The 15,402-nt window shown below is 36.4% G+C and overlaps 1 protein-coding gene across 2 annotated transcripts in view; it reads left to right on the top strand.

Moving 5' to 3' along the window:
- The window catches only part of LOC124156268 (GATOR complex protein WDR59), a 71,303-nt gene extending 58,125 nt beyond the window's left edge, over window positions 1-13,178 (top strand). For both annotated transcript variants that reach the window (XM_046530697.1, XM_046530698.1), the window contains 4 exons: window positions 1,626-1,963; window positions 2,503-2,599; window positions 12,195-12,348; window positions 12,645-13,178. In XM_046530697.1, the coding sequence (XP_046386653.1) occupies window positions 1,626-1,963; window positions 2,503-2,599; window positions 12,195-12,348; window positions 12,645-12,781 (726 nt within the window). In that variant the 3' untranslated portion in view covers window positions 12,782-13,178. The remainder of the gene's footprint in view (window positions 1-1,625; window positions 1,964-2,502; window positions 2,600-12,194; window positions 12,349-12,644) is intronic.
- The last annotated feature ends 2,224 nt before the right edge of the window (window positions 13,179-15,402 follow it).

Genomic DNA, 15,402 nt, shown 5'->3' on the forward strand with positions numbered 1-15,402 from the left:
ATCAAAGCATAAAATATCCTTGGAGTGTCAGTGCAAAGCTTTTTTCTATGTCACGAATATGTTTTTCATTTAAATTAGTTAGTCATGAATACCCATTAATCGCTTCTGAAATGGGAGAGCAGAAAGCTGGTAAACTAAAGTCGACTTTATTAATGGTACCTATTTGGCGTGAGCTTTCATTTTTAAATTATATATAAAATGGTCAATACTTCTGTGAGATGATTAGTAAGATTTTGTGGATAAATTGCATAAACTGAGCATTCAGTCTCCTACAGTGGATCTTTGAGCTGAATATAATAATTAATGTGGTGATAATGTTAAATTTAGGTGTCCTTTTTCTCTTCAGAAATGTAATCTTTGGAAATATGAGGGAGTAAAATTATGAATTTAAAAAAATTGACAATATTTACATTTTGTAGTCATGCTAAGCTGTGAATGTATTTCCATTATTCTTAAAAGTACACTTTGTTGTACCTTAGGATTAGAATCAGTTATCTATCATAAAATTAACATAAAATTACTTGTCTGGAGACACGGGTGTATACAAGTTCCATGATATAAGTCATGAGATATGTTACATAAAGTCACCGTGTAATGACATTGTCGTAGCATTGGTATTATGTAGCCATTTATCTAAGGAAATTATATCAAAAAACTGCACTGCAGCAATTGCTCATTCCAGTGATGGACTTTTTCATGTTTTCACTCCTGTGCTTGGAATACTTGCTAAGGAAAAAATAGGTTTCTGTAAATTTATTGGTATCATTTTTTTTAATAAGTCGGCTATAAACTCATAGGAAAGGACTAAAATATTGAATCATATTTTATCTTTTAATAATAATAATGAAGTGGAGAAAATGGAATGCAATGATCTGATTGTTCATCAGCAAAAGATTCTATATTCAAGATTTACCTTTTTAGAGACCTTTCCTTCTAATGAAGATTAGCCATAATAACCAGTTGCGCTAGTTTCTGCCCATAATATAATCATAGTATTGTTTCCCTTGAGATCCAGAGTGTATTGTGTTATTTTTTATTGTATTTTTGTGGTTGGTCTCCTTCACTGGAGAATATTTACATGTAATTACACATTTATGAAAATATTTCCACCACATTTGATGGAGGTCTGATAAATGAGTTGGAACCTTTGGTGTTATTCTCCAAATTTAAGTATTTGGAGTTGCTTGATTGATTGAGTGTCATGTGCATCAAAATGTATGTGTGTGTCGTCAAAATTAGGTCAGTTTAGTAATCCTACCTAGTCATAATTTTTTCTTGCCTTGCACAGTTTTCTTAGAAGCTTTTATACTACAACCCCTCTACAATTGTTGTTTGAGTGAATGAATCTATTGGTCTCTGTGTTGCCTCTGACCCAGCATCTACTTTCTCCCCATCTGTTGTCCACTGCCTACTTGAGTCCTCGTTTTTTTTAAGTTTGTTAAAATCTTAACTGTGTTCACTCTCTTTCAATATCACTACACTTATCTCCCATTAACTTGTTGTGTATAGTGCAGTGTGTCTCATTGTTATCCTCTTTCAATTGATCCTCATCATCTGACTGCCCCTTCCTACCCATCACCCCTGCTTGTTGCTGCATTGAAATGCCTTCGGCTTGCCCACTGTAGCCAGGAGGATCTCCATACCACACGGTGCATCCAGGTGGCGGGATTGGAGGTGTTGGTGTTGGTTCAGAGAGTGGAACAAGTGAAGGTTGGCTGGAAGGTGGATGGGGGGCATTGGCCCCAATCCTGAAGCAGAATCGTTCCAATTCCTGGTCAGACTCTTTGGATGACATGCGATCTGCTGCTGCTGCCATTGTTGAACACCGTGAGGGTGGTGGTCGTGCCACTCATAACCCAAGATTGACTCCTCTGCACCACATACAGCATCAAATATGGCAAGGAGGAGGAATGCTCTCTACCAGAGGACAATTCTTTCCTGGGTACCGGGATCGAAATATTCTGTAAGTAAGAATTGGTATTTTTGCAAGCCACATGCCAAATATGCCATTTGCAAATAATGTTAGTGTTATGCTACAAAAATAGTATTATGAATGTTAGAAATAATGGAACTTTCTGATGGTGTTTATTATGATATGTTAATGCTCTCCTTATCAAAACAGTGGTGGATTTTAGGTGAGGGGGGTGAAGAGTATATGAAAGATTTTTTTTTCGCTGCAACATATCTTTTTCTTCCACCTTCAAATTCTATAATGTAAAACTGATTTTGGTTCTAGTTATTGACCACACTATTCACTCATTATTCATGATTTGGTGTAATTGTTTATTTTTAATAGCTCTGAATGTAAGTGTAGCCTCTCAGCAAAGACCTAGGGATGCATTATTTTTGTAAGCATTGAAATGATTTCAAGTGTGTGGTTTATTTTGTGTCAAATATGTAATTTTTCTGCTCAATCCTTGCATAAATGATTTATGAATCTACTTCTCACTGCTCTTTGAATTTATATATGTATATTATTTTGTTTTTGTTGGTCATTTTCAGCACTTTGGACAATAGTAAGCGACTTCTGTATGATGAATACAAGAATGAGTACTCCGAAATCCTCAATAGATGGCACTTGTTGGAATCTCGAGCTCAGGTAACTTGTGAAATTCTTTATTATTTGCTTAGCTAGGGGTTGATCTGGTGAACTCCTCTTAGTTTGTTCTTAGATTTGTAGACCTGACTTCTGGAGCATTCCTCATAAGGTTTGTGATTCCTTTTTGATCTATTAAGAGCAATATTCATTTGGAACTGAAAATTTCTCGCATTTGGTATTGAGTCTAAAATAATTACACACACATAGAAGAAAATAATTATAATAAATAATTGGTTTTGCAGATATGATGTGTTGTATTTTTCTGTAATTTGAAAAAAAAAAACAATTGGTTTTAACGTAGTTGCCTCCTGATTTCAAGTACATATGTTATAAGTTTTCTTCCATGCCCAAATGTTTTGGATCACCGAAACAAAGTTTTAATTTTCACCACTGAATTGTCCTTATTGAATCCATGACTAGAATCATAATGCTCCCCATATTCAGATTGTGTCCTAATCAAATCAAATAAAGATGAATTTTGTATGTTACCACAGATAGTCTAAAGCTAAAACTCACCTTTATTAAATTGTAGACAATACTTCCAATTCATTTACAGTACACTCCCCATTATCCGGGCTGATGATGGGGAGAGACGGCAAAAATAATCGGAAAACACGGATAACCCAAAACGTTCGCTTAAATTCCTTGCAATGTTTATAATTTACCTAAGACAAACAATATATTATTATTTATGCAGTTATTCTGTTATTTTAGAGTGCTTCCCGGACTCAATGAGAGCTTTCTTCGCCAGTTTGCGATCTTTTTAGCAGCGATAACATGGTTGTACTCGTATCATTAATGCTCCATGTTAGGCCTGGTTTCGAAAACCACACTTCTGTGGCTGCGTTATCACGGATACAGAAAAGTGGTTTGCACGAATGTTTCAAAACTACTGCTCAACGTCGGAAACTACACTGTCAGGCACCACACCACGCAGTCGCATCTCGCACAAGTTGCCCGGATTGCAACTGCTTCAGGACGTGTATCCGTGATCACTGAGCACGGTTGCACACTACAAAGCTTGGAAAATAGAAACACGGTACTCCCGTGAATGCAGCTAGAGCACGATTGCTTCCGTTTTAGGATGGGGATTCTAATGGAAATAATACGCCCGGTGTATCCTAGCATTAATGCAGTAATTCCGATGATTTTGTGTCCGATTTTATTTAAAAAATAAAGATCGTGGAAAAACTCGAGTGAGAGTGAAAATCATGCATGGATAATCCGCAACCCGGATAAACTGCAGCCGCATAATCCGGAGTCGGCTGTAATTATAAGTTCAGTATTCTATCTATCCTGTAATGTATACCGTATGTATGCATTCAGGTTGTGTGTGTGTAGTACATTACAGGACATCCATCAATCAATCAACAATCCATCCTAAAATCTGAAAAAGGCCACTCTTTTTGCATTTTTTTTTGCTCTGTCATCTGCCTTAATTAAAAAACGACCACCAATATTTGAAGACATAGACTTTTGCATTAAAAGCATTAAACATTATTTCTATAGCTCAAAGCACTGCAGGAACAAGTGACTTTGCACGCAGTCACAGGCACGGGTGCAAAGTTAAATACACCAAAGGATGAAGTTCACCATGAAAAAATATTTGACTAAGCGGGGATGCGAACCCGGATCTCCCGATTGCCGGTCAGGCGTGTTAACCAGTTACACCACCAAGCCTTTTTCTCGGAGCAAACTTAGGGATGGGTTTTACCAAGCAAGATGTTGACATCACAAGTACACACTTTGGCACATGTGGGGAGGGTTGTGCTTACTAAGCCACTGTCGGGGTGAATACCCTTATTTTGTCACTGGTCTGCGACGACGAATTTCAAAGCCCTGCAGGAACAAGTGACTTTGTACGCAGTCACGCGCACGGGTGCAAAGTTAAATACACCAAAGGATGAAGTTCGCCATGAAAAAATATTTACATGTGTATTTGAGTGTATGCAACCCGTGTGCCACCAAAAATGTCTACTTGGGATGGCACATGCTCACTCTTGGGGCTTTATCTCGGGAACCACTGGTCGCAACTGGGAAATATTTTAGGTGCAACATTTCAAATGTCCAATGTATCGTTGGTTACGATAGAAAATCAGTTGGAAAATACCAGCACCTACTTATCGCCATTCATATTTGAAAAATAGCCAAAAATGCCAAAATTTCTCAACTTGAATGTGCATGTTGTGTGCGTGTGATATAGCACGTCTTCCCATCATCCAATAGCAATAATATTTTACAGGATATGTTTTTACACCTGTTGGTATAAAATGAGGGAGTGTCCCGAAAGAAATTCGAAAAATAAGGACCACTCTATTGCGCAGCAATGGAATAGGGTGGTTTCCTATTTTTTTTAATTGCCTAAATTGAAAGATTGTTACTCCTGGAGTACGTATTTCACTCTTTTAGAGTTTTAAATTACTTTATCCATTTTTTGCGATCAAGTGAAAATTTTCAAGTGCACGAAAACACGATGGCTAAGTATGAATGCTGGGAAAAGCCTGTGTGATGTCATTAGCTGCCGCTGTGTGAGGCCACCTTGGTGGGAGGTTTATGAGCGCCAATATGATGCAGGCTGCTAGCAGGTAGCAGAGTTCCCTGCTAGTAGGTAGTGATTGGTTTAAATAAGGATTATTAATACCCTATCAAATGAAATAAACTTTCTGACCATAGGCAATTTTAATAGGTGATTATTAAGAAATTTTTCCCTGAGCTCTGTGCCTCATGCATGCATTAGTAATCTCAGACAATTTAAAACTCATATCTACTTGTATAGAAACTAGGTCCCTGTGACGTCACATGGAGTGGCATTGCATGGCTGCCAATCAGGCCTTTTTCAAATGAGGTTAAAATTGACCATTAACTTTCGTCTGAACTAGGATTTCTAAAACCAAATAATTTGTATATCATGAATACACAGATGGTGGGTGACAAATCGCAATCAATGCCTTTTGTTTTCTTTGATGAAGGAAACTAACCTATTCTATGAATACATAAACAAAGAAGATGATTGAAGCAAGCAATACTATTAACATGCATGAAATGAGAGCAATTTCGTGTAATATTAGTGCAAGTTCATGTTAATTCAAGAGTGTTTCAAGGTTATTTGATTAGTCGAAGCAGCATTGGAATTTTCCCTGAGGAACGAATTTGCGTTAAGCGAGGCGTGGGTGTTTATGCAGAGGAGATAATGTTTCTTGTCATGTATAATAACTTTGTGATAATAGTAATTGTGAAAGTGTGAGCACAATTTTTGTGAATTTCATGAGAAATATCTATAGGCATTCAGCATCTTTACTTATCTTATATACCATATTTATTCTTCTTCCGCACCTTATCAGTATCATAGAATATGAAATAGCTAAGGATTTCCTTCGAGTTTGTTGTTCATTTAATAAGAAAATTATGAGTAATCTATAATTTTGTGCACTTGAAGATTTTGATCTAATTAAAACATTTGCTTCTGAGATTTAGCATTTGAAAATCTATGAGTATAAATCATATTTACCTTAATTTGATTTAAGATGTATACTATATGAAATAGAAGGTAGGTAGTGTAATTGTCTCATTGACTTTTATCATTATAAATTTAATGAGTGAAAAAAGCCGAAACCTAAGTGTTTTCTGTTTTTGTACTATCATTTTTACTCTTAATGTTTAAAGAATCAATTTATTTCACTGCAAGAAACATTGAATTTTGAAGGAAGACTAACTCGATTCTTCAATGTTGTTAATTTTGTTGCTACTTAATGTTCAAATTTTTACTACTACCATAATGTTTTTTAGAAAGTCATACAGTAGGCTTATAGTGGTAGTCTGGAAATGCAATAGGTTCTCCAGACCCTTTGAATTGTTTTGTGGAATAAGAAATTTAAAAGTGGTGAGGTGAAAACAAAGAAAAAATCTCTTCATTAATTTCCAAACTTGTATTTTAACTACTCATTATTTTTTTCTTTTTGAAGTTAGGAGAATAACCATCTAATTTTTGACTTGATATTATCAGCAGTATTTTGGTATTTATCTTTCTTTATCTTTATTCATCCACGGCGAGGATTGGCCCTCGCGGATGCTGTATACAACACATTTATGAAAACATTCAATACAACGAAACATACAAAACATGTACATTGGATTAAAACATTAGTACATTACAAAGATTACATTTAAATTTACATTTAAAATAAAAGAGAAGAAAAGTCCAGCTCAAAATACTCATGAATTGAGTACAGTGGATAATTGCACAGCCACTTTTCCAGCACATTTTTCAGTCTAGTGATGCTCACTGATCTGGCTTTGCTGGGTAATTTATTAAATAATTTTACTCCCAAATTGTCAGACTGGTTGTTGGTCTTAAACAGCCTACAGTAATTAGTATTTAGGCTATTTTTAGCCCTAGTGTCATGAGAGTGGATGGTGGATCGAATGGGGTAGGTATCTAAGTTATCTTTAATGTGCATAATGCTGCGAAACACAAAGAGGCTGTAGATGGTGAGGATATGAAAGTTTTTAAAAATTGGCCTGCAGTGGTCACGGGGCCCAGCACCACTCAGAATCCTCACTGCTTTTTTTTGCAGTTTTAGAATTTCTTTGGTTTCTTTTGCATGTCCCCAGAGTCGAACACCATAGGCAAGAATACTATGAAAAAAAGCAAAATAGGCTAATCTCATGTACTTTACATTGATACAGGTTTTAAGTTTCCTCAATAAGTACAAAACCCTAGAGAGTTTTTTGCTGACTAGGAAAACATGTGAATTCCATGTCAATTTAGCGTCAATATTGAAGCCTAGAAGCCTGACAGGATCATTGTTTAGCTCAGTACTTTTAAGACAGCATGTAAGATGTTGTGTCTTACCATTGTTCAGAAAGAGATTATTGGCTGTAAACCAGAGTTGAGATTCTTCTATTGCCTTTTTTGTAAGAAGTCTGACTTGGCTAGGAGTATTGCATTTCTGCACCAGAGTGGTGTCATCTGCATATATCATGCAGTCCATAGAAAGATTGTAAGGTAGGTCATTGATTAGAATAAGGAACAAGAGAGGACCAAGGACGGACCCCTGAGGAACTCCATGTTTCACTGGAAGAAAATCGGATTGGTTACAATTTACTTGTACCATCTGCTTTCGATCAGTGAGGTAAGAGGTCATGAATTTCAGCTCACTGTTATGAAAGCCGTAGTATTGGAGTTTTTGCAGGAGGGTAGCATGATTGACGCAGTCAAAGGCAGAGGTTAAATCACAAAGTGTGAGTGAGACACATTGCTTGTCTTCAAATGCCCTTGATAAATTTTTTACCACTGACTCAACTGCCAATTCAGTGGATTTCCCCGGGCGAAATCCAAACTGGGAAGGGGTGAAGAGATTGTGTTTCTCAAAGTGTACTAGAATTTGTGTATAGGCAATAGTTTCTATTATTTTAGCGATCACTGATATAATGGTGATGGGCCTATAGCTGTTGGGAAGAGTAGTGTCTCCTTTTTTGAAGACAGGTATGACCTTAGAATATTTTAAGGAGTCTGGGAAGTATCCAGTGGAAAAACAGGCATTAATAATAATAGATAGAGGATGAGCTATAATATGTATTATGGACTTAATCAGATCATTGGAAAGCCCATTGATGTCACGACTGGTGGAGTTTTTAAATTTTTTTACTACATTGAAAATATCCCTCGTACTAATCCATTGCCACTGAAATTTAGGAGGGGATATCAGGTGTTTATTGAGTAGTGCTAAGGCATCACACCTGTTATTTGTGATTTTTGATAATGTGGTGTCCACGGAATTGACAAAGTGATTGTTGAAGGTATCGGGATCAATTGTAATAGGAGATCTGTTTATAGAAGTGCCTTTTTCCCTATTGATCACATTCCAGGCAGCTTTGAATTTATTAGAGGCACTATTAATGAAATCCATGTTCGCATTTTGTTTCGCTTTTATTGCTGCGAAATGATACTCCTTATTCAATCTTTTATACACTTGTTTCAAATCCTCAGTGGGTAGTCGCTTGTACTCATGATAGGCATGTAGTACACTTTCCCTGCGTATTTGGACCTCGGGATTGTTTGAGTGGCCACGTGATTTAAAGAATTTTCGGACTGGGACAGCTTTTCTGGGAAAGGATTCATTAAAAAGGGAGATTAAGGTTTCAAAGAACAAAGAGAAATTTGAATGACTGTCGTTGAGTGAGAGTAAGCTAGTCCAATCCACACCACCAAGCAGGCCTTTAAAGACTTCAAGGCCGTGAATGGTGATTGGACTTATGTACCTAGTGCTGGATTCCCTAGGTGGACTATTGTTAATTGCAATCAACTGAAAGAGTATGGCCATATGGTCTGCAACAAGAGGATCGATGACAGTAAGGTTATATGCATGAACATTAAGAGTGGTTATCACATTATCAATACATGAATTGTTCCTCGTGGGTTCACTGTTTACACAATAGAGGTTGAAAGATCTCAGGAGATTAGACAGTTGCCTGCTACTCTTAGAGGAATATCTCATATCAATGTTTAAATCAGCACCAATTACAATGTTAGCATTAAACTGCATTAAATGACATAGTACCTTTTCAAGCTGTTCAAGAAACTTTTCAGGGTCGCCATTAGGTGACCGATATAGGGAGAGAACAATGAGATTGTATACACACAGAATAACAGCTGTGATTTCGAAGTGCAGTTCAATGCAGTACCTAGTAGTATCGATTACTTTAAATTGAAGGTTCTTTGATAAAAATATGCACACACCACCATGTATATGATGAGAGCGACAGAAAATTGAGGCAAGATTGAAACCGTCCACCTGATAAAGGCTACCTTCATCAACATGAAGCCAATGCTCACTGATACACAGAATATCACAATTTACTGAGTTGAGAAATAGTTCTAATTTAGTTATTTTATTTCGGAGACATTGTACATTCAGGACAGCAAGATTAATGAGTTCCTTACCAGCTGTTGGTTCAAGAGGAGCACTTCTAGTGATCACCAAGTTGGGATTCCCTAGTCACAAAACACACTTAATTATTTCTGAGCACAGATGATTTTTCCCTTTACTGTTCAAATGAAGACCATGACGAGTGTAGAATGTAGAATTGTATTGGTATGATATAGGTGAAAAAAATGACAATCGTTAAAATATTTATACTTTTATTGTTTGAGTAATTAACTATTAAAACATTATTTTGGTTATACATATTTTTGAATTTCTCAAAGACTTTAGCATAAAAAATTGTAAATTTATTCCTTTCTGGAGAATATCATGCCAAAAATTTTGCATTTGCAAAACGATGACATGTTGAAAAATTGTCGATCAGCATTTTTTAAAATGCAAATATTAATACAGTAAAACCTCTTTACATCGTAATGGATGGGACCAAAATTTGGGCAATTTGATGTATGGAGGTTCACTATAGAGAGGTTTTAGTGGTAGGCACCATTTTTTCATATCCTTGGGAAATGAAAGGTGCTACTGTCTTTTTAATCATTAAATAACTATATTTAAACATATATGCATGCATAAGTGAACATATATTTACAGTTATACATTAGGAAAAGGATTACACAAAGGTAAAGTAACTAGTTAAAGAGGCCTTTTTAGAAAATAAATTAGTTATTGGTTTTGCTTAAAATTTTTTTCAAACTCTTTCGAAATAATGTTTTCAATTACATGAGCACTTTTTAATGTCATTTTCACTATAAATAAATCACTAGCTGTTTTCGTTAATGCCTTTTAACCTAAGAAACTATTCAATTTACTAATAGTGTTCGGAGGAAAGTACAATAGTTTTATATTTCTCAACATAATTTCTTCATCCTCGTATTTCACTGCCTGAGTGTTTTAATTGTGCAGCCTAGATAGACAGTTTCTTATGTTTTTCCTTGGTTGTTTAAAATAGATGTCAGGGTGAATGATGGCTTTCCAAAGGTCACTGCTACATCTTCCTTCTGCCAGCCCTCGTTGATGGCTAGAGAAATAGCTAATTATGTGGTAATGTCAAGTAGTCGCCTTCTTTTATTTCTCGAATCCATCATCAGCCTATGATTAATTAAGTAATTTTTATATTTTATGGGCAATAATTGAAAATACTCCTGATAATATCTTTTAGAGAACTGATTTATCATTCTTATAACATGTGACTTGTTAAAAATTATAAAAATATAAATAAACATGTGACTACTGCAAAAAATAGACAAGAAATTGAGCACAATTTTGAAAATTTCATTGAATTCTCTCTCTCCAAAATATAATGCAAGTAGTGTTCCGAAGAAAAAATCTGTCAGGGGCACACAAAAATGCTAGGTCTGCGAAAGGACGTGATTTCCCGGCGAGAATGCTGGGCGAACTACTTTAGAATGCGGCGGCGAGGGTAAGAAATTTCATTGCCCTACCGCATATCAGCTAATTAGCTGTCTCCTTCACCTAACATTGTCGCGCATGGATTGATGTTCGTTCAGTATTGCTAGAAAATGACATCCCGGACTCCCGATGGAAGAGTCAGATTTTGCGGCATAAATACGCAGGCAAGACATATGTCGCTAAGCGCAATAAATTATGAACTACGATCGTTCACGAAAGCATCGAAAAAATTACCAAGGCGGTAGTAAGAAAGTGCTACACCGGGAAATGTGGGAATGAAATAATTGCAAAATTGTATTTGATTTATTTCGAGTCGCAGTATATTCATGAAATATTTTCATTTTAGAAGCAGAAGTAGCAATGCGGTCAAGTAATTCTGTCTCCATGGATGGGAGTGAAGTTGGTTGAAATATTTCCGCCAGCAAGTGATTATAAGCTGCGCTGGTCACCTCTTTTATTAACTGAACATTGTATGTAGGCACTTACAAGAAAATAAAGCCATAAGTAAATGAAAGCGATTGCTATCGCAAGATTTTGACCATGATTTGAGAGAAAACAATGTCTTCTGTCATCATCATCATTAACTGCCACTTAATATGATTAGGAGAGTTGGATGCCTTTTTCTTATTTACTGCTAGGTATGCTCTCATATGGAACAAAATGGACCAAACTAATGGTTAACGTGAAAATTATTAAAGGTGTATAAGAAAAAAATAAGCGTGAAACATTTATCACTGATAATGTCATTCCATGTTCGTTATTGCGGCTGCATTGATGGTCTCTAGTTGTCTCGGTACGAAATGCGGAGGTAGTTAGGCCGTCTCGGGGGTGTCTCGTTGCTATGATATATAGAGGTTTTATGATATAAAGAGGTTCACTATAGAGAGGTTTGCCTATAAATTTACATGTAAATCTGACGGGACCAGAGGGTTGGTATGATGTATAGAGGTTTTCGATGTAGAGAGGTTCACTACATAGAGGTTTTACTGTACTAGGTTTTATAGAAATCTGAGAGGTTAAGGGTGAACTGCAGATTGAATTGGTGTGGAATGACCCTATTATCATTATGATTTTATTTCTCCACTTAACATCAACATAGGCCGACATAGCTAAATAATCACATGTGATGCATTTAAAAAACTACTATGACCAATTAAGTAAATATTAATGCTTTCCTCTGAAATGTTTCACGTGTAATCCCCAAAATAATCTACTTCTAATTAATGTAATACTGTTTACTCTAGGTACTCAAGTATGTCTCTGTTCCTCTGGAGCCACACCGTGGAGTTGAATTTCTAACTGATTGTCAGCACTGCTCCCGCTCAGTTCGTGGAGCTCACTGCTCATACTGCAAGAGATTAAGCCTTCTGTGTGTCATCTGCCATGTATCTGTTAGAGGTAAAGACTTTTCTTCTTTGAAAATTATTTTTTTTACTACATCTCACATATTTACTGATTGCCCAAATTTATTGAATTTTCATTATTCTGCTGTACTAGAACTTTTTGAAGCTGAAGTTATTTTACTTATTTTGGAGCTTGAATATTTTTGTGCACAAGTATATGTTTTAAGGGAGGACTTTAAATGATGTGTGTAGTAGAGATTTTTTATTCAATTAGGCTTGTAGTTATTCAGTTAAGAATTTATGTAGAAAGTGAAAAAGTAATAATTTCATTTCTTTAATTCATAAATATAGGATGCTCCAATTTCTGTCTAATATGTGGGCATGGAGGACACACCCATCACATTCAGAATTGGTTCAAATATGAAGATTCTTGTCCATCTGGCTGTGGGTGCAAATGCACGGAGCAAAGTGCTGCCATATTGGATTAGTGTTTTATGTGACTCTGCCATTTTCATTGTCACATTTTGTGCATATAGACTTATAAATTTTAATGTTAAACCTATTAATTTTTCCTATCTCACTGAGCTTCTAGTTATTGTGGAAAGTATTGTTTTTAATGTAAACTATGTAAATATCATGTTTTTATGTACCAAATGCAGTGTTGAGAATTCTTTGAGTCTTCAAGTGTGTATGAAACACCTCTGATTGGAATCTTTATGGAGATGATGCCATTTAATGAGCTTAGATTACTGTGGCCAACATAACAAGCAATCTGACAAAGTTACCCTATTAGAGTAACTAAACTTGCATTGTTACTGTATTTGTTAGTTTCTTTCTTCAAATGGATTTGTAAATATTTTATTTATAAAATATAAAATTTCATACCATTAAATGAAAAATTATTCTCCAGCTTTATGCATGGATATATGAGAACTATGTGGGAAAGCTTGAATGTGAGGCACTAGCAGTTCACTCCCTATATGTTTTTGTATTGTAACTGATCTCTAAGTGATATAACAAACTCACTTCAAGCTGTTAGGTGAAACTGCTTCACCAGATTGGTCTTCAAAGCAGGATATGTAGGTCAGCCAGACACATACATAACCAGTCCATTCTCTTTGATTGAATTAAAGAGTCACACTGAAAAGCTCATGCACACACCAGGTAAACATGTGGGTCAAAAATATGTTATGTTGTCCATAAGTGCATTAGGTTTAAAAACCATTTTTTAACTACAAGTGTAGCAAAAGTTGAAGAAATAATATTTCAAGAGCAAATAATATGGTTGTGCATTTGGCCTGTGACCATCATGTTTCTTTAGTAACACCAATACAGCTCTTTAGTACACAGTCATCTGTATCCACCGTCTTCATCTGGTATAGGCTGTGATATTTGCCCCGAGTCGAAAAATGTGATTTCCTTTCCGGAACTGGGGAAATTTTAGTAAGCTTTCTTTACTCCACAGTGAATTGAAATTTGGCCATTGATATAAATAGCAATTTTTTAACACATTGTTTTTTTGAAAATTGTTGAAGGTAGGTAGTCTATCAGTACTGTTAAGTGTTTAAATTTCAGTTCTTTAAAGGTAGCGTATATCCTATCCAGCATCCTCTGAATTTCCAGGACCCTTTATTAAATTCAGTCAGATTACAACATGGTGGCTTCACTGAGCAAATAAATCCACAAACCTTCGGCTTTCCAAGCCAATGTGCAGACCTCTACACCAGGGCCGCAGCCAGGAATTAAGGCTGGGGGGGTTTAGGTGCAACTAATACCGGGTGTGCGGGGGTATGGAATACCCTTCAGGATAAGCACAAGGTGCAACATTAATAAATTGAGGAATTTTAAGATAAACGGTTCAAAATGGTAAGTTTTGCGGCTTTCTGAGGGATTAATTATTAATCCTTACACTATTCTGTTTGTAAAATCAATTCGATTTAGTAAAATGGATTAAACTTAAAAATTTCTCTGAGCTCTGGTGGGGGTTATAACCCCCAAAACCCCCCCTTGCTGCGCCACTGCTCTACACTATCCAGGTTCCTGATATCCCAAATGCATCTTTCTCAGTCCTTGCCTTTTTTGTCATGGGTTGGGCTCCTCTTTAAGATCTCTGGTTACTATTCATATCTGCACCTTCTGTTTTCTTGTACCTTGTATAACCAGAATGTAGTCGGTATGGTATCTAGCTGTCTTCTGGCTTATTCCATGTACATCATCTTCGTCGATGTCGCACTAAGAGGGTGTTTGCCACCATCAATGCTTCTGATTTCAGAGCTTCACTAACCTTTCTCCTCTCTGTGTTTCCCTGGCCTGAACTCTCTTTCTGGGCCCCCATATTTCCCCTCTCAAACCAATGGATTCTGATCTCCTATTGCCATCCAGTTTTCCATCCTTTTGACGATGCCCATGTCTTATTCCAGTTGCTCGCACATTTCTTCTGAATGGATTGACGTTGGCGTGTATACCAGCGGTATCACTGTGTCTGTCAGTTCCCCTTCTATCTTGATGGGTATAATTCTTTCATTTTACTGTCAGTTTGTTTTCACTCTTCTTCCCCACGCCTTTTATAGGATTAATCCAACTCCTGCAATCTTTTGGTCATCACCTGAGTGTAGAACTCTTTATCTGTCACTCCAGAAGTCATCTTCAAGTTCTCCAGTTTCCCACTCACCCCTATAATCTCACATTCTAATCCTTCATCTGACACCTTGGATTGGTGTATCCTTCCAATTAGTCCCACTTAGAGATAAGAATGGGGGCTATTTTACCTCATGAATATTTTACTGGAAAGGATGCCATCTCGTCATGGTGAATACAAGGCTGCATCATCTAGGGAAGGTAATGGGGTAGTTTCCTTATGCCTTCTACATAGAAGTACTCCGACCAATTTTGCGAGCTTCACTATCAAGGTCTTCTGGTGAAACTGATGGAGTTGAGTAGATAGGGGCAACTTGTCACCCCCCAATATTCCCAGAAAATGTTGTATTGTAATTTTTGTTTTATAACATTCCAAAATAATTTTAAAGCTCCAGGATTTGAATCTTCGACCATTAAATTGGGAGTCATGCATACTTGCCACTACACTGTGACAACTATCTATGGACAGTCT

This window comes from Ischnura elegans, chromosome 3 (assembly GCF_921293095.1).
Source record: "Ischnura elegans chromosome 3, ioIscEleg1.1, whole genome shotgun sequence".
NCBI lineage: Eukaryota > Metazoa > Arthropoda > Insecta > Odonata > Coenagrionidae > Ischnura > Ischnura elegans.